General features: G+C 40.2%; 1 protein-coding gene across 2 annotated transcripts; it reads left to right on the forward strand.

The window, feature by feature from the left end:
* The first annotated feature begins 107 nt into the window (after positions 1 to 107).
* aldh8a1 (aldehyde dehydrogenase 8 family, member A1) lies at positions 108 to 9020 on the forward strand. 2 transcript variants are annotated; one of them, XM_046060190.1, is made up of 8 exons: positions 108 to 477; positions 2611 to 2780; positions 4551 to 4698; positions 5857 to 6012; positions 6100 to 6249; positions 6481 to 6737; positions 7236 to 7397; positions 7484 to 9020. In XM_046060190.1, the coding sequence occupies exons 2-8, from the start codon at positions 2634 to 2636 to the stop codon at positions 7934 to 7936; spliced, it is 1473 nt and encodes a 490-aa protein (XP_045916146.1). In that variant the 5' UTR covers positions 108 to 477; positions 2611 to 2633; the 3' UTR covers positions 7937 to 9020. The 2 variants fall into 2 exon arrangements, with proteins under 2 accessions (XP_045916146.1, XP_045916145.1); XM_046060189.1 differs by lacking the exon at positions 108 to 477 and having other exon boundaries at positions 2547 to 2780.
* The last annotated feature ends 10651 nt before the right edge of the window (positions 9021 to 19671 follow it).

Raw genomic sequence — 19671 nt, forward strand, 5'->3', positions numbered from 1 at the left:
GTGGTGGAGTTTTGATTTCACTGTCTCTACCTGTCCAACTGAAAACAAACTCCTTGCAACAGCTTTATGGCATTAAGTATGTGAAAATGAGCATCCTGAACGCCAGCACACTGGCATCAAAGTGTGAAAGAAAAGCTGTTTGGTTTTTTCCCTATCTGTCGAAGGACATATTTAAAAGTTAGTAGGAAGTGAAAATATAGAGGTGATAATTTCCCGTCAGGTTTGACGTTTACAAAGCGGGGGTTGTTCCCGCTGGAGTGGAAAGCACCACAAACACACTGATGCGGTCACTGAGCACCGTAGGGAGTGAAAAAAAATGCTCACAACACTTAACTAAACTAGTTTTTCTGTTTCTAGCTGTGGACTCCTGAGGCGATATACACGTGTGACTGCGGTGGACAACGTTGCTCAGCAATTCTAGTTTTTACAAACGTAATTGTTGAGATGGTGGAAACAGACAGTCATGGAGATGTTCAGGTAAAGTGTGAGAAAGACGGGAAACATCAGAGGAGATCAGAATTGAATTAAGATAGACTAGTCAGTGGAAAGTGTGAATGAAAATGAATCCCAAGACAAACACTTTTTCAAAGGCATCACAAATCCCACTGAATTCCTAAGAGATGGAGACAAAGCAATTACAGAAAATCAAAGCTGTTTTATGGTTTCAAAATTAAATGTAGACATGTCTGACTAATCTGTAAGTGAGTGAACAAAAACAATAACCTAAAGAACTCTAAGGGGAACTAAATATAAGCTTTGTTGAAGAATTATAGAGTTTTATATGTGGATTATGAATCAAAGGGGACAAAAAGATCTGTTAGTGTACACAAAAGCAAAAGCCATACACTCACCAAAAAAGTGTGACACATTCAGGGTAGGATAACACACAAATTAAAAGAACAAAATAGTGCTAAATTGATTTAAAAAGAAATTACAATCAGATCCAGATTTACATAATGACAAATTAAAGTGTCTTTGCATTTGTGAGGGTTTCCGGGCTGCATACACAGGAAACTGTATGCCCACCAGAAATTGTGCATGAAAGTCAGATAATGGGTTAGTTAGGCTGAGAATGGACCGAAAAAAAATTCCTCCACTATCTGATAGTTGGCCGCTGATGGACATTCATTCAACTTGATCTGACTCACTTGTACAGCTGCCATAGTTGCTGCCTGCATTGCCATCAGTCACAAACAAAATTATCTACCGTGGCATGGGTGAAGGTCTAAAAAAATCACGATGACTCATTCCAGAAGAATGGTGATCAAGTAGACACTGGCTGAAAGACTCTTGAAGACATATTTGCTTGCTTTGGACTGTAAGTTTACTTGATATTGATTGTGCTTGTGTCAGTGATTGTCGCGCCTTCCAAATTCAGCCCAGTGTAGAGGACCTTCCACCACAGTGTGTAGGTACTCCAGTAATAAGCACAAAGATGCACACACACGTTCATGCAACATGCTTAAAACACCTTGTTCACAACGTACAGACAGTTTGTGAGAAATTAGTGCAAAAGGACAGATTTCATCAGTCAAGTTGCATCATATCATGCAGTCAAGTGTTATTCACCTTGGAACACTATTAAAAAAACAAACCTGCAAGTCTTTGTGTCTATGCAGGCCTCTGGGACATCTAGAGGAGCTAATAGGAGGATGATAATAAAAACTGTAATGCTACAAGGCCCCATACCATGATGGTGAATCACTTTCTCTGTAAATGGATGAGTGATGCTGTGGCTTCTTCACCAGAAGCTGCCTTTCAGAATCAGTACCTTCTAAAAAAAAAATGACTCAAATGGTTCTCCCACATGTGCACACAAACGTAAAACAAACACCAAATGCATTATCATCTTCTCACCATTAGTCATGACAGGAGGGTGAGTTCTTCTGTGGCCACTCCAGTGCGTGATAGCAATTCTCCTTGTGCTCATGGGAATAATACTACAACACATGAAAAATGAGAGTTGGACACACTGATGTCCAGTTTACTTTTAAAATAGGAAACTAAATAAAAGCACAAAGGCCAGGCCTTGGCTGCAGGCCTGCAACTCTTCTTTACCTGCTGCAGCAAATCAATCTCACCTCGAGGTCCATTTTGTAGCTGTTCTGGAGCTTTGGATCATATCACATATTCTTCACCAGCAGATGGGAGTTTGCCCAGTTAAAATGTAGCTAGATATTTTTTCTTGAGCACTATGAGAATAACCTTGCTTCTGGTCGACAAGGTCAAGAATGATCTCAGAAGTTGAACTCCAACACAGTGGGGAAGTCCAGGGTACACCTGTCTCACCTGAGTGGGCTCAATAGAGAAAGAAGTCGCTCCAAAAATGACTGATAATACTGTTGAAATGCGAGTTATCATACCGGTACCATAATGGTTTTTTTTTTTTTTTGGTTTGTTATTAGTTTCTACACCTGCTTTGGAAAACTGAATTGATTGTTTTAATGCTTAGCCTAGTAACCGGTGCCTGAGAGAATAATTAACCTATCACAGTACGTTTCATTGTGAAAAGTGGGAGGATCAGTGCGAGGCCGGGTTTTCTTCTCTTTGCAGTTGGATTCATGTGGATAGAAACGGTCTGCTGTCACTTTCTCGGTGTGTTTTTATTAGTTTGGTAGCATCGGTCCACAGCCATGTCGAAAACCGTCGAGCAGCGCTCATACCTGGTTCTGGAGAACTACATCGGAGGGAAGTTCGTCCCTTGTCGGAGTCACATCGACTCCTATGACCCGTCCACCGGAGAGGTGTACTGCAAAGTGCCTGACAGCGGCCAAGAGGAGGTGGGACATCCCCAGACAGCAATTTATCCAATTATCTTTATTTTTATGATACTGCTCTCTGCATTTGGTACTTTCTCTGCAGGAGCCTCATTTGTATTGAGAGTGAATGCAAGTGCAAAGAAATATTTGTCGGGTTAGATGAGATCTGTTGGCCTGTTTGGCTTATGTTGCAATTTCTGAGACCTTTGCTTGTCTTGTATCAGTGTTTTTGAGTTAATCATGTTCATGGTAGTTTTATTGTCACAATATAACAAGTTATAGAGTGAAATTAAATTGTGTAACTCCCTTCTGCTACATAGCAGACAATATGCATTACTAAAGAATCAATTACGAAAAATGGTAAACAGAAATAAACTATCATTACTGGAGCAGTGCTTACTTTCCTGCTTTGTTAAAGTAACTATTTGAATCTCATTAGCTTTACAAAGGTAATCTTTTATTGCAGGGATATCGTGCTGGATTGTATTTTATTACAAGCACCGTTACTGTATGTAAACCAGATTTTATTTTGCATAGAGAACTTGCAGATGGCCGAGGAAATGAACTGGAAAAGTGTTTTTATGTGTCACGTAGGCCTATTCTTGTTGAACAGCGGTCAAGTTAGTTCAGATGTACAGTTTCAGAGAGCTTATCGTCAGAGGGAAGCACCTTTGCTCTTTGCAGAGTCAACAGTCAAGTAATCATTAAACACGTCAATAAACCTTAATATAATGAGCTTAACAGTGGCGAGATTATAGTGAGCAGTGGTGGAACGTAACTGATTACATTTACTCGAGTACTGTAAAAATTTGAGGTACTTGTGCTTTACTTGAGTATTTTCTATTTCCATGCTACTTATACTTCTACTCCAATACAAATACTACTACTTCTACAGACTTTTCCTGTCCAGTGAAAACCATGTATCTCAAAATGTGGTGATTTTGCATTTGATTTTTTCTGATATACTGAAGAATGAAGTGATCCTACTTCATAATCTAAATAAAGTAATTAAAACCGACCTTAGATCAGCCGGGGAAATGGCTGTTTTTTCTGAGTTCATGAAAAGTTGACTTTTTAGAGATATAGTATGTGGTTCTCACAGGACAGCAATGCTACAAAGATATGATGAGCTTATAGAATATGATGCATTGCAGTAGATGAAGTAGTTAAAGTTAGAACAACCCTATACAGCAGTAAAATACTACATACACATTAAGGCAGCAGTAATATTAATCATATTGCATGGTTGTTGCACAAACTACTCAAAACTATGGATAACATTTCACATCCTCTGTACAAACTACTTAAGTCAAGGATCTGAATACTTCTTCCACCACTGATAGTGAGTTATCATTTCGACCCAATCACTCTTTTTATTTATGTCACCTTTTTTGTGAAATCAAAGTTTTCAGCGAATATTATAATGTACACACAGACTTTATTTATAATGTGCTTGTGACCCCTTTGCACAGTTTGTCGCCTCAGTACAGACATGAGATGTAAGTTCAAGCAAAGAGTGAATTTTAATTTGAAGGATTTTTAGAGGCCAGAAGAGGTGACGGGATCCAGTATTCCACAAGGAAAATCAAGAAAACAAACTTATTTTAAATAAACATTTATTTTCCATTTAATCATCTTGGGGCCACTCAGATTCATCTTGGGACCACTTGGGGGGGGGGGGGGGGGGGGGGGTCCTGACCCCTATGTTTGGATCCACAGATGTGGAGTAAGAGTCACCTGAAAGTCACACAGAATAAGGAGCTAATCTCTCAGTGGTTTTGCTGCCTGCAGGTGGAGGCCGCGGTGGCAGCAGCTATAGAAGCTTTCCCCGGCTGGTCCGCCCGCAGCCCAGAGCAGCGAGCACAGGTTCTCAACAAGCTGGCCGACCTGATAGATGCCCACCTGGAGGAGTTTGCCCAAGCTGAATCCAGAGACCAAGGTGACTTGTACTATTTAAGCACATGTTGTATCAACACAAGAGTCAGTCAGGTTATCAGTCAGGTAGTCAGTAGCACTGGACAGTGAGTCAACACTGTTTAACACTCAAATTCAATAATTTGAATTTTTCACAAAATTTTCAAACTTTAGTCTATTTCTGTTTCTATTTCTGTTCAAGTGCAGTGGTAACTGATGATTAATAACATGTTCAGGCCTACATCGGTTATTGTCATTACCAATTAATCTGCCAGTTATTTTCTGGATTAATTGGTTAATTGTTTTGTCTACTAATCATCAGAAAATAGTTAAAAATGTCCTCTAACTTTCCTAGAGCTCTGGTTAATGTTATCAGATATCATTATCAATATCAATATCTTTAGTCTGACCAACAGTCCAAAACCCAAAGATATTCAGTTTGCTATAATGTAAGACAGGGAAAAGCAGCAAATTCTCACATTTGCCGTTGGAACCATAAAATGTTCATTCATTTTAAGTGGATTGACTATTTGTTGCAACTCTAAACATGGTTACAATTATTTAGTCAGTACCAAATGCGATAATTAACGTAATTCACTAAATTAAACGGTACAGATTTGCTTCTGACTGCTCCTTTGTCTATTAATCCTTTGAGATTCCTTGTTTATGTTAGTGGCATTGTGACGGACCACCGTCACTACGGTTGAGTATGCGCTGTAACTGCCATACCAACGAGCCTGGCTCTTTGGCGTTGCGGTCAACAACATACTGATGATATAGTTATTTTTTGGCTTGTACCAGCCGCGGGAATAAAACGGTGCCGGAGGAAGGGTCATGACATGGGGTCAGTAAAATCAAAAGAGCATGAAAGTACTTTGCGCTTATGGTTCAATTTTATGGTAATCTGTGTGTTTGATGATGCAAACATTCACAGCTATGAAAGGGACATTTTGATAATAGTATTAAAGATAGAATGATCAAAGTATTTGATCAGTGTTTCATTACACAAATTTGCTACATAATTTGTCTGGTATCTTTGTGTTTTTGTACGGACCAACTAAGGCAGAATGTTTATAACCTAAATAAAACACCAACACATAGTACAGGACATTAGTTAAATCATTCCAGTGCTGTATCATTCTCTGCCATTCATTACTTCTACATTTTCGCTGTAACATTACAGGTAAAACAGTAACATTTGCACGGACTGTGGACATCCCTCGATCAGCATACAACTTCCGCTTCTTTGCGTCATCGGTGCTCCACCACACCACTGACTGCAGCCAGATGGACCACATGGGCTGTATCAACTACACTATCCGCTGCCCTGTGGGAGTGGGTGAGAGCTCAGTGTGTTTGCATTAAAACCTGTAAAGGTTATGTTTTTTCTTTAAGTGTTTTTAAATGGTATTGTTGTTGTGGGTAGCTGGTCTGATCAGCCCCTGGAATCTCCCCCTGTACTTGCTGACCTGGAAGATTGCACCCGCAATCGCTACGGGCAACACAGTGGTGGCAAAACCCAGTGAGATGACCTCTGTAACTGCATGGATGATGTGCAAGTTGATGCAGCAGGCTGGTAGGACTACAGCACCCACAATACAATAGCAAGTCACGCACACACAGAGATGCTAGAGTATATAAGAGTTCTCTCATGAATTATTGCACATAAACATGATTCTTTATATTATCTTTATGTAAACATCCATCTTTATACTTTGCATGATTACAATTAAAACACTTTACACTATCACCTTTATTAGACATGAGTAATAAGAAATGAATGATGAACACCTATCTATCGCTGCAGGTGTTCCTCCAGGAGTAGTCAACATCGTATTTGGCACTGGCCCGAGAGCAGGCGATGCCCTCGTTGGCCATCCTGATGTCCCGTTGGTCTCCTTCACTGGTTCCACAGCAACTGCCCAGCACATCACAAGGCGGAGCGCTCCCTACTGTAAGAAGCTCTCACTGGAGCTGGGAGGTAAAAACCCTGCCATTATATTTGCTGATGCAGACTTGAACCAGTGCATTGAGACCACAGTTCGCTCTAGTTTCTCCAATCAGGTAAGAAAGAGTGTTTTCAGGCTCTGTTTAAGACTTTTTTTTAAAAAAGTTTGTCTTTACCTTACTTTTACTATTGCTACATTTCTTTGCTGGTAAACTTTCTCAAGAACTCAATTGATATGTTGAATATTTCTAACACACAGCAAACTTTGGATCATGTTGTATTCTAGCATAGAAAAACAGAACACTTCACACAAAAGAACAGAGGATCGTCCAGGGGCCAGATTATAGTTGGGTTAGAAGGTCCTTGTGGCCTTTTATCTGTTTACTCTTTAAAACACTTGTGATTTTGTTTTTGAAAGTGCCACGTAAGTAAAGATTAGTTTTATTCTTATTGTGTATTGAATGCATGCATGATGAAGATGACATGATTTGTCCACACGGGGGCGATCATGGCCCATATTTTGTCACAAGGTGGCTGCATGAAAACAATCCCCTGAGCAAGTGTGAGTGCTTCAGACAAAATCCTCTGTATTTCCCATTCCTTCCTTCTCTCAGGGGGAAATCTGCTTGTGCACCAGTAGGATTTATGTAGAGAGGAGTATTTACTCTGAGTTCCTGGAAAGGTTTGTGGCTGCAGCTAAGAAGTGGAAGACTGGCGTGCCCTCTGACCCCAGCAATAACAATGGGGCGCTCATCAGCAAAGAGCACCTGGAGAAGGTGATGAAATAAAGTGAAAGAACATTTTTCCATTTATAAAGACTCGTGGACTTGAAGTTGAAATCCCTCTTTTCCGTGATCCCCAGGTTCGAAGCTTCGTAGCACTTGCCAAATCTGAAGGCGGTATCGTCCACTGTGGTGAAGGGGTTGACCAGCTGGACCTGCCTGAGAGCAACACCAGTGGCTACTTTATGCCAGCCACTGTCATCTCAGGCATATCTGACAGCTCCCGCGTCATGCAGGAAGAGATCTTTGGCCCTGTCACATGCATCAGCCCCTTTGACACAGAGGAAGAGGCTGTTTCCAAAGGTAACGGCGTACGTTATGGTCTGGGGGCCACCGTGTGGTCCCGGGACGTGGGAAAGGTTCACCGGTTGGTCAAGCGCTTACAGGCAGGTATGGTGTGGACCAACTGCTGGCTGGTGAGAGATCTGAACCTGCCGTTTGGAGGGATGAAAAGATCTGGGGTGGGGAGGGAAGGGGGGAAGGATTCCTACCACTTCTTCACCGAGGTGAAGACTATCACGATCAAACACTGAGGGAGGAACAGCAGTGGCAGGTCTGGATTAGAGGAACATTTTCTGTTCTCCAGTCTCTTCAAATGTGGAGAAAGTTTTGTTGTTAGTTCAACCTCTGTCGGCAATTCTTAGGAATTTCAACAACAAATGCCTCCTCCTTGGATTACTGGAGCCTGTAATTAAGTCACATTTGTAGAATACAAAAGTCGGAGAAAGTCACAATGGAAGAAAACAAACATATAAACCAGCAGAGATCAAATAGAAACATCAAGTGAAGTGGGACCATATCACTTTGCAAAACACTGGGACGTTCATACCTTTTTCAATCATTCTTTGCTGAATATTTTGTACCATCATCCTCTACTGTGGAGCAGTTGAAATGCATCGAGTAGCGTGTGTCAGGGCTTAGAATTTGAAAAAGTACAGACCAAAGAAGATAAAATCAGATAAGGCAAAAGCTTATTTATTGCCATTTTCAAGAAAGTCAAGAGCACAATTTCTGAATGTAGGAAGAGCAATGTAATCCCACATCCTTTAAAAGTTTAAACTGCAGGTGTGTGTCCTGCATGACAGCTCAGGAGGTAACATAATCATTCTGAAAAGAAGGCATACAAACACTGAAAATACTAATAGAAACTAGAGCTGGTACAGTGTGTGCCTCAGGCTTACCCAAAAAATCTGTTCCTCAAAACATAACTTCATGACTGTAGAAGTATTTCTCCAGTTGTTTTGTAACACAACTGTTGTCCCACATTAAAACACCTTATATAAATGCCAAATGGAGTTCATTGTTCTTTATCTGTACCTCAAAGTCTGACTTATGTCATCGTTGTCTCTGGTATGCAGTAACTCTTGATAGTATCTAGTAAAAGATAGATAGCCATCAGATTATGAGTCTGTTACAAGAAAACAGGTCTACAGGTCAGTGGAAATGAAGGAGTCAAAGTACTCGTCATGTGTCTTGGTGTCATCCTTTATGGTCTGTTCTGTTGCAGACTTACTGTTGTCATGCAAACAGTATGTACTCAGAAGTAACTGTTTTACATTGAGTTGTTTTTATGTCCGACCTGCTGATGCAGGAAAGGTAAATAAATGCCAAACTGTCCTGTGTGGTGGTTGGACAACTTGTTTTGAGAGAGAAATAGGAGTGAACTGTACGACTGTCTGGCTGGAGCAAGATTTTTACACCACATGTCCACATGCATGTTTGTACCAAATTAAATATACAGTTGTTGTGATATTTTAGTCTGGATCAACGTGGCGGATCGATTGACGCAGCCATCCCTACGGCCACGCCGAAGTGTGTCTAAAAGTTATATTTCTTTAAACCACACATCATGAATTCATGTGAAGCACTGCTCAGGCGTGCTTATGTGTGTTTATATCAGATTCTGATGTCATCATTGGTATCACAAAGCTATGAATCTTTTAGTAAGTTAATTAAAATTAAGTAGACTTTTTAAGTAATGATCAAAATCTCTCTCTCCTTTCATATTCTTCTGATCACGTCTGCTGTTCTACTTTTCAGCACACTACCCCTCCCCTCTTTGCCCCCTATTAAACACGTCTCCTCTCCTTGCTTAACATCTGATCATGACTTAATGCAGCGTGAGATGAGACTGACATGAGTAGTGCACGTCATGCATGCAGATAAGCATGTGTTGCACTCCCCCCCATTACCAATTTAGGAAAGGAGGGTACATGAGGGACGCACCCTGTTGAGGCGTATGTGACATTTACCACAGAGCCTGTGTGTGTCCCACCCTCTGTGTTTTGGCTAGGAAATGGGCATTGTGCTATGTCACGCTCCATGATTGCACACACATACAACATAGCGAGGAATGAAATGGATACCACCCAAAAGTCAGGTTAGGTATGAAACGACGTGTTTTGTTGCACCAGCATACACATCCACCCATCAACTCATAATCTTTCAAACAGAATGGGAACAGGGATAAGTCAGCAGTTATTTAATTTTCCTCCGTTTCTGCCCTTTTTTCTTGATTTATCTTTCATCTCCCCCTCTTGTGGATGTTCCATTGAAGGAAAAGGCTCATTGAAGCTGGTTTCGCCCCGCTGTACGTGACTTTGAGGACACTGCCGGTAGCCTCAGCCAAACCAAGCATTTAACTTTCACCTCACTTATCGGGCACAGGGAGAAATTAAAACGTAGCATCCTTCCATTTTATATCCACGAGGAAACTGGAAAGTCTAGCCAGTTGGAATATATAAAGGATCTGTTTTCATGCTGGCTGCAGGGATGTGATAGGCCGCCCGCAGAGGGCCTTCTCACTGAAATGTATGTGGAGAGAACAGTCACAGCCAACAGCCATTTTCTCACTTCTTTTGGCCAAAGCTCAGTGCAATAAGTCTGTGAAATGTTATCTTTTCCTGTGTTTTTATTAAAAATGTACACACAGAAATATTTGATTTTCAGTTTGGAAAGGGTTATATGTGAATGTGTGTGTGTATGAGAGAGAGATATATAGAAAGAATGAGATGGATAACAAGAGAAAAGGCAACTGACAAAGAAAGGTTGAGAGAAATCCAATCCTGGTGTTTCCCGCAATCATTATGTTTCCTTGTGTTAGATCGGTTTACACATATTGCTCAAACTAACACAACCTCGTGCAGCATGCCATCTGATATCAGAGTTCAAATCATAGGCTGTGGGCTTGGTCATTGAAAAGAAAGGTCTTTTCTTGGTCATAGGAGAAACAGAGCAGAATATGGAACAGTAAAGACAAAACCAGCAATCAGTGGTTTCCAGTCTTTATGTCTTTCCTTTATCCTAGCTCTGGCATTTGCCTTTTGACTTTGATTGTTCCTTTTTTCCCCCCTTCTCCTTTTCTCTCACTTTGAATGTCATGTGTCAAACACAGCAAGCTTGCTCTTTCTCACAACCAGCCTCTCCTTCTCTCACCATGCTCCTTTCTCACAAGGCCTTCTGACAAATTTGGGTTCAGGGTATTTTCCACAGCGGGCGGCCTGGGTTTTGTGGTAGATAAGCCCTTAGAAGAAGCTGAGTCCTGAGAAAATGCTGCAGTTCAACCAGGTTAAGCAAACTCAGCCAAGAAACCCCATGTGTATGTGCGGAGTTACTCGGCCACAAAAGGCCAAATGTTTGCAGTCATTCTTTGTTAGGTGCAGTATATTGACCTGTCTGAAAAAGCGAAATGACAGGTAAAAAATAGTATTTTACCCTAAGGTTTGCATAGGAAAATGTGACTGAATCATTAAGTTAGCATTATCTTCAATTTCAGTGACCAACAAAGTTGCATACCGTAGAACTTAAATTAATAGCTCAGTCCCAAATAGCCGCCTATCTCCTTTACTGGCCTGGTGTTGGAACACATTTTGGCAAATAAACGCAGGTCCCCATTAAATGCCTGGTCTGGTTTTTATATAAGTTCTTTGGATGTATAAAACCGCGGGGTCACACGCTTTAGCTGCTTCTAAGCTGCTTCTAAGCTGCTTAGATCATTAATACAAATATCAATGTTTAAACGTATGATCAATATGTCAGTATGGACATGCTACACATAGTTAGATCAGTTAGATTCTCCACAATTCAGTCGTACAGTTCATTTAACGGAAACAACGAGCCCCAAAGTCTAATTCTTTACCGGTAGATTTTATTTTTGTGTAACCTGCCTGGAGACCTACCTTTGAAGCGCTCCTTAAATCTGCTTGTTAAGTCCGAATGTGTCTGTTCCTTGATTATTTATATTCTTTTAGTCTGTAAGGGTCGACCAATCAAAAGAATTAAAACAGCTTTTCATAAGAATTAATCCAAGTTGTAAATTCTGTCATGTGAAGTCCATCGCCCTCTGCCTGCTAACTTCTCTCTTCTTGCACCTTGTTGTTTTTGTGATGTTACTTCAAAATAAAAGCACGTCGGAGCTAGATCAAATGAATGACGTGTAATTGATATTATTGGATAATTTTTATACAAGTAATATTCTGTTTGAAATAAATAAACTGTTTCATAGTAGTTTCTTTTTTATGCAAAAGGAATTAAAGGCCTGTCCTATATGGACGCCTGTCTCAAATATAGGCAGGGTCAATTCAGTGATTTTAGCAAATAAAAGCCTGGGATATTATTCAAAGTTTTAAGGTAACTTACATTTCCTTAAACCTGCATTAGATTATTTTTGGCCACTTGGGTGTAACAGAGACAACAGAGACATACTAGGTGCGTTTGACTTCATGCGGCGCTGCGCAGCGCTGACTTAACGTGATGCATGCTGGACTTAAAATAAGGCATGGTGGTTAGAAATTGTGTCCGACTTTCGCCGGTGCTGCAAAACTTCACCATGTCACATGACATTAAAACCTCGTGGGAGCAAGGTGGCCAGCGGCTGCAGTTGCTTTTCCCCGGCTGCACCAAGTTGGAACCACACTATTGTCTGGTCTGAGATCAATCATTGATCTCAGCTCACAGTAAGCTCACGCAGGTAGAATGTGTCCGACTTGACGGCGCCGTTTTTATTCCCCGCCCCTGCAGTCACCTGCAGCTCATGTTAGACTATCAAGTTGGAAAAAGTCAGCCGCCGTCATCTCGAATGCACCTAATATCACCTTATGAAGTTGACATGGCAAATGTGTTAGCGAACAGTTGCCTAATACAATACAGACTTACATTAGCATCCGTTTGGCATCATGTTTCTAGCTACCTGGCCAGTGTAAGTCAAGTATTGACTCTCCAGTGTACAGTGGGTTTTTAGCAATTTCCTTAGCTATAATAAGTTTTGTCATGTTAATGTAACATTTTGACTAACTCGCCAACACCACCACACTGTAGTTGCCAAAATGTGGCCCAGATAAGATGTGTTTATCTCGATTATCATTTACAGCATTATGCTTCACACCATATCACCACAATAATGTAATAAAGAGACAAATTCAGAAATCCACAATGCACTTATGTACATGTGGATTGTATTTACACAATGTACCCATATTGTGAAAATACATCATGGGACACAGAGAAATGATATTGCATTTTATCTTTTCCTATACTTATTTTGTCACTGTATTTTTAGCACAGGCACTATCAGGATTCTTTTTTAGCATTCAATAACTAAACTAATGGTTTGACAGTGTGTGAATGCCAAAGACTCATGTCAGTTGAACAGAGGCTACTGCTTGAAAGTAGGGCAGGACTTTGGCTCCTAGTGAGGCAGTTCTCTTCTTGTTGTGGTTGAAGTTTCTTAGTCCAGCATATTCCATGCCAAACTATACTAACACTAGTGTGGACAAACAAAGTAAAGTGCAAAGGGATGATGATTTAAGTTGGTGTCAAATGAAACACAGTGAAAACATGTGTCAGGAAGCCCTGGGTCATGTAAATATAACAATGTGAAAATGTCTGGGTATGGTTCCAGGTCTGGTATTGCATTTGAAATGTTCACCTTAATCCGTGCACTCTGATGGCAAAGTGACATTGAAATAAGACATTGTTTTGTTGAAAGATGGAAAGGGTAGGATTGTAACTGAAAAAACCCACAGGACAATTTAGTGGAAGAAGTATGGCATATTTTAGCTTTAGGAAAAATCTGAAACATAAGTACAACAGTACTGATGCAGACTGTTGTGAAGATAAAAATGTGTTGCCTATTTTCTAAATATGGCTGTAGAATGCAAGCACACTTTTAGGCATTACAGTTCAGTTCCTCAGGCAGCAATGATTCATGCTTGAATAAATAGTTCCTCTATCTTGAAGTGGTTCCCCGCTCATTATCTTGCTAGTATTTTGCCGTTGGGAATTATCCACACCCATTTAGGAAGAGCCAGGTAGTATCTCACTCTCTCACTACTATGATACAGGAACAAGTACAGGAAGAGATTAAACTGAGTAATGATGTAGCTAGACTTTGGGTTGTCCTGGTGGTTAAGTAGAAAAATACTTTTGTGCTTATCATATCCATCTTCATCATCCTTTTGGTGGTTGAAAAACTAATGAACCACTGAGGAGGGATGACCTTCTCATGGTCCTTTGTACTGAGCACAGGTTGTCTGTTTGCTCATTTCTATTGCAGAGGACGTCACCATATTGAAGCAGTTGAGACAAGTTTGCACAGCATAGCTAATGCAGACAAAAGAGAACACAAAAGCTTGAGTAAACCACAGCAGAACAAACAATACAGAGAAACCAGGTCAGCATGAAAATATTAGCTGTTTACAACAGGGCATTTATTGGTATGAGGGCCTGAAATACTAGAAGAGTCCAGAGAAGAAAGGAAACAAATGAGTTTATGGGATACGAGGAATATTTTATAAATGCTACAGTGACAAATATTAATAGTAAAAAGACTGTTGTTGCAGTGTGTTTGAATGCACTAGAAACTGGTTGTACTAGGGTTACAAAAAGTGACGGGACATTGCACAAGAAAGATTCAAATGAATGAGACACAGACACAAAATGTACAAACAAGACAGAACAGTCACTAGACATACTGTACATAAAATGTTTGACAAAACAAAACAGAGGTTAAGAGTCAATACAGATGTTGTGTAGCGGGCCTGTTGACTCAGAGCTCCTCAGCTGAAGGGCAGTGGCACAAGGTAGGCAGGTGACCGGCGCTGTAGGACATTATGCCTAACGCTGCGTCTCTCTTGGTTATCTAACAGCTCTCATCTGACACAGGGGAACAAAGCACTCAACATCTTGTCACTGACACGTGGGCTGTCATGTAGGTAATCGCTCACCACTAGTATGTGTGGGACGATGTTCAGCATTTGACATGATGAATACCATCCATCCATCCATCGTCAACCGCTTATCCTGCATACAGGGTCGCGGGGGCTGGAGCCGATCCCAGCTGACATCGGGCGCCAGTCCATATGATGAATACATATTACATATTATACAGCCCTTTCATGCTACTATACAGTGATACCTTTTTATATACAGTCTATGATTGATACATATTGTCAGTAAACTGTTCTGCATGTTTGGTGTTTTTATAACTGTGCATGAATGGCTGAGGTACAGGGTGGAGGACGTGGACCAAAACATCCCCCTTTGAAGCCTACAAATGTGTCGTAGACAAAATAGCAGAGGTTTGACTTGACTCGAGTCAGACTCGAGTTGCTAATTTGAAGACTTGAGACTTGCTTGACTAAAACAGACAAAAGACTCGACTTGACTTTGACTTGGTATTCATGACTTGAGACTTCACTTAGACTTGAGACAGATGACTTGAAAATGACTTGATTGCATTCCCTCATGTTAACGTTTGTGCCATAATCCTGCACCGATGTGTGCTTTCACAAAGCAGTCCGGATCTCCGTAACCAGCGGTGTGGAAAAAGACCGTTATGTGTAACGTACAATACAGACATTTAAGGATCATGTTGTCGATGACGGTAGGAAGAAAAGCAACGCCGGCGTGCAAGGTCTGCAGCTCAGTGACACGACCACCACAACATCCAACTTCATCCGTCACTACAGAACCTATAAAGAAAGGTATGTTACGTGACTGTGGCTTTTTAGCTAACTTATAGGCTGGTCGAACGCATAGAAAGCTAGCGTTAAGTTTAAGCTAACCCAGTTGTTTGGCTGCAGTTTGGTGCTGTTGTAACGTTAACTTTATGTGAAAACCTCTAAACATTCCTAGTGGTAACATGGTCCTGATGACAGCTTTTGTTATGTGCCCACAACTGCTATATGATACACCATTTGAAAGCTAAAATCCCTGTGATTCGACTAATGCAAACCATTTCAAGATATAATCACCGCAGCTGGTACAATCAGTGCCCCTGTCAGACCAACCAGTACAATCAAAATTGTCGCGACTCACCTTTGAAGCCTCATATTAATCCACCGATCGAATATACTCACAAACAAAAATGGTCTTGTTACATTGTCAAAGGTCCAGACCATCCAATCCAGTAAAAACATTTTGTGTAAAGATGTCTATGAAGATTCTCAGTCATCCAGGTCATAGTTATCCAACGAAGGTTAAAATCAAGGGCAACTGGACTTGGTTGAAGATACTGGAAGATGTTTCGTCCCTCATCCAAAGGACTTCTTCAGTTCTCTGTGTAAAACACATTATTCCATCAATAAATCCCCAGAGACTGCTGCGGAATCATTTCATATTTGATGGCAGACGTGGCTAGAATGTCATTATAACTGTAATAAATCCAATTTGGATGTAAACAACTAGATATCTTGTATTCAAATTAGCAGCTGAACTCTGACCTTTTGACTGACAGCTAATTCGACTCAATAGGAGCTCACGTCCCGTCCGTGCTATAAGGAAGGGCCAGCCCCTATTATAGATAGGGTAGGCTGAGCCAATTGCAAGCAATTGTGCTGATGACTGGCACTTCGTGTAGCCAGTAAAATTCTGAAAATAACGATATCCAGCTCATGAAGTTCATGATCCACCAGCAAAAAAACACATCTGCGTCAATCTACGACAGGATGCAGCAGCAGCCCCTTGCTGCCAAGGGGCAGTGCTGTTTTTGAAAAACATATGCTAAGGCATACCCTTAGAAAAACCTGTGTAAGATATTCCTTTTTCATGGTATTGGTATAAAATTTAAAATTGGACTAGGTAAGGCTTTATGCTGTGGACCCACAGTGTTTTCCAGCTAATAGATCCCAGCTATAGTTGTCTGCATCATGCATTTGTTAGCAAACTTCTTTCAAGGGGAAACAAAAAATATATTAAATACAAATATAGTTTAAAACGAATTTTACAGGAATGGTAAGAGGTTACTGTTACTGATAAGTGTTTCTATTACTCTGTTACATTACTCTACCTCATTTCAATAATCAGTGAAGCTATTAGTTGACTAAATAATTGACACCTTTATAGTTCAATATAGTTAGAACAGAAAAACTCACAACATCTTCAAAAATGATCATACAGTTGAATTGCCACCTCTCTTAAACTGTTTAAACATAAACTGAATTCCTAAGATTTTCCTATGCCTTAACTTGTGACTTGCTTGATCCAAGCTTTGACTTGACTTGACTTTCATCACAGTAACTTGAGACTTGCTTGTGACTTGGACATGTGTGACTTACTCCCACCTCTGCAAAATAGCCTTTCATTAGTATATTATCTGGACTCTCTCATTCTCTCTTTATTCAGTATCTCTTATCTTTGCATTTAAAATTTAGTTGAATCTGTTCAGTGCTGGGACCCTGGCCTTGAGTGCCTGCTTGGCCTAGATTTATTGAGCCTTAATTAAAGAGTGGGAGTGGAAGCAGACAGTTGACCTTTCGGGTGGGTATATTTGATTCAGAGGTCTTCCCAATGGGAGTCACTTAATCTTTAAAGTTGAATAGATGTAAGATACAGGAGTTGCCAGTTATTAAAAAATGTACTTACTTTTACTTCTACAAAGTAGGTGTTTTGAGACTTAGATTAGTTAGATTTTTGAATAAATCAGTGTGCTTGCAAACAACTTTAATGGCATGACTGCTTTAAACAGTGTATTTTGTTTTATTGTTGGCTACTACCCCACTGGACAACTGAAAATTAGATTTTTTGTACATAACAGATCAGCACCAGCTCTACATGTACTAAGTGAAGGTTTGCGCATCACTGAATTGAAAAGTGTTGAACAAACCAGTTATTACTGTAGATAGAGATTAGTTGTTACAAAATATTTACACCCACTAACTGCCAGGTGTAATATTTATATTAGGTAGCTACAGTAAGAGAACCAACTGAAAAATCTAACGTTAGCTTGTTCATATGACCTGTTTAGAGTGAAATGTAAGAGATAATATCAAATATGTCCGACGCATGTGACCATACACTTGGTGTTCAACAATGATGTGTGGAGATTAAATACAATTTTTCTTTTAATTACACAACATACCTCAAAATAACAAAATGTTTTGCTAAATGACTTAAGGTCAGCTAGGTTAGCATAATTGGATATTCTCATTCTGAATTGCTTTAATACTACAAACTCTGAAACGCACATCTCTCCATGTATGTACAAATAAACATTTAAGTTTGATAAAGTACTACCAACATTTACCAGTTTTTTCCTTTGGAGTAGACTAGAAAATTTCTGGCTAAGACAATAGGTTTCAGTGATGGAACCCAAAGTAACATATCAGTTTGAGACTAACTAGCTTCTACGAACTTACAATTGGAAATAATTAACACCCAGCGAAATGGATGTCCGCATTCACATCAATTTGTTTTAATTCTAATCCAAAACAACATTTATTACACAAAACAGCAGACACACAAAAACGTCTTGACCAGGAAAGACATTTAGTCTTACAGGATCTCAAGCTGGGTTTCTCTGCTGCATACCGATGAATATATGAATTTAAATTCTCTGCAATAAAAATATACCTCATCGCATTACTGTCTCACTGGAAAAAGGCACACAAAGCTTGATTTAATTTTCCATGCAGAGGGGGAAGGATGACACCAAATCCTCCCCTCATTGGAGGAATAACGAAGCCAACATGTCATGGTGGCGTGTGTCAGGCCTGTCGCCTCCAGCATGGCTACCTCACAAAGGCCATCAGAGCTCCCCTGAGACTGCAAAGATCCATGGCCTGTCTGTCAGTGCATTTGTGGATAAGTGTGTGCATGAGGGGGAGAGAGGGGAGAAAAAGAAAGACAGAGAGAGAGAGAGAGAGAGTTGTCTACTTAATGCTGACTGGTCAGTTCCAGGCTGTAGGACCAGATGGCTCAGTTGGGCCTCTGATTCCTCAGGCCATTGTCCAGGTAAGCATTTGTCTGAATATTCTCACACACACACATGCACGCACGCACGCACGCACGCACACACACACACACACACACACACACACACACACACACACACACACACACACACACACACACACGCACGCACACACACACACACACACATCCCAGCCAGTCTTTTAGTTTTCAATTTCTGCCTGAAAAACTTTCACTCATGTTTCAACTTATAGCATAAGCCTCTTCTCCAAAAGAAAGAAACGTTTGTAACTGACAGAACAAGAGAAAGTTGTAGAAATCTACTTTAATGCCGTTATTTAGCCAGAGACAACCAGATTTTTTTTATTTTAAAACTTAAAACATGGACTAACATGATCAGCGTAAAGTTAGGGTTCTGACGTCATATCAAAGACGTCCATGTATTATGTTGCTAAGGACTCTTGGTCATCACATCATCTTCTCATGTCAGCTCTTTGACGTTAGCTTCAGTAACATTAGCTTCAGTCACTGAGAGAAAAAGTTACGACGTCACATACACAACTAATTAAGTATTTTCACAGTCTCATACCTCAACAGTTTTACAATAAATTGCGAATTTCTTGACTTTCAAATTTATATTTTAAATTGACAAACATCATATGTGGAATTCAGGGCACAATTGGGATAAAAAAATGTGTTGTCTCTTGCCTTTGACTACAGTACAAATCTTTTCCGAAATAAATGGCGGTCCACCAGCAGGGGAGGGACTTAGGCTCTCTATAGGTGTGAAATCGTTGCCATCTGTCTGAAATTAACCAAAGAAAACAGCTTATGGCTTAACAGCTTTAAATAGTTTAGTAACTGAGCACTAGCATAGAAAGATTACTGTTAGTAAGATTTCATCTTGCCAAGTAGCAGAACCAAATCCTTTCAAAAGTACCGGGTTGTAATGTGTGGGGGCGTGAAAGTGTTTGTTAATGTATTAACTTGATTCACAGTCGAGTTTAAAACTGTGTATAAATTTGTTCAAAACTTTTGAAGAGCTGGAGTGGAGTATGAAGACATGTATAAACAAGTATGT

This window comes from Micropterus dolomieu, linkage group LG10, assembly GCF_021292245.1.
Source record: "Micropterus dolomieu isolate WLL.071019.BEF.003 ecotype Adirondacks linkage group LG10, ASM2129224v1, whole genome shotgun sequence".
NCBI classification, from domain to species: Eukaryota; Metazoa; Chordata; class Actinopteri; order Centrarchiformes; family Centrarchidae; genus Micropterus; species Micropterus dolomieu.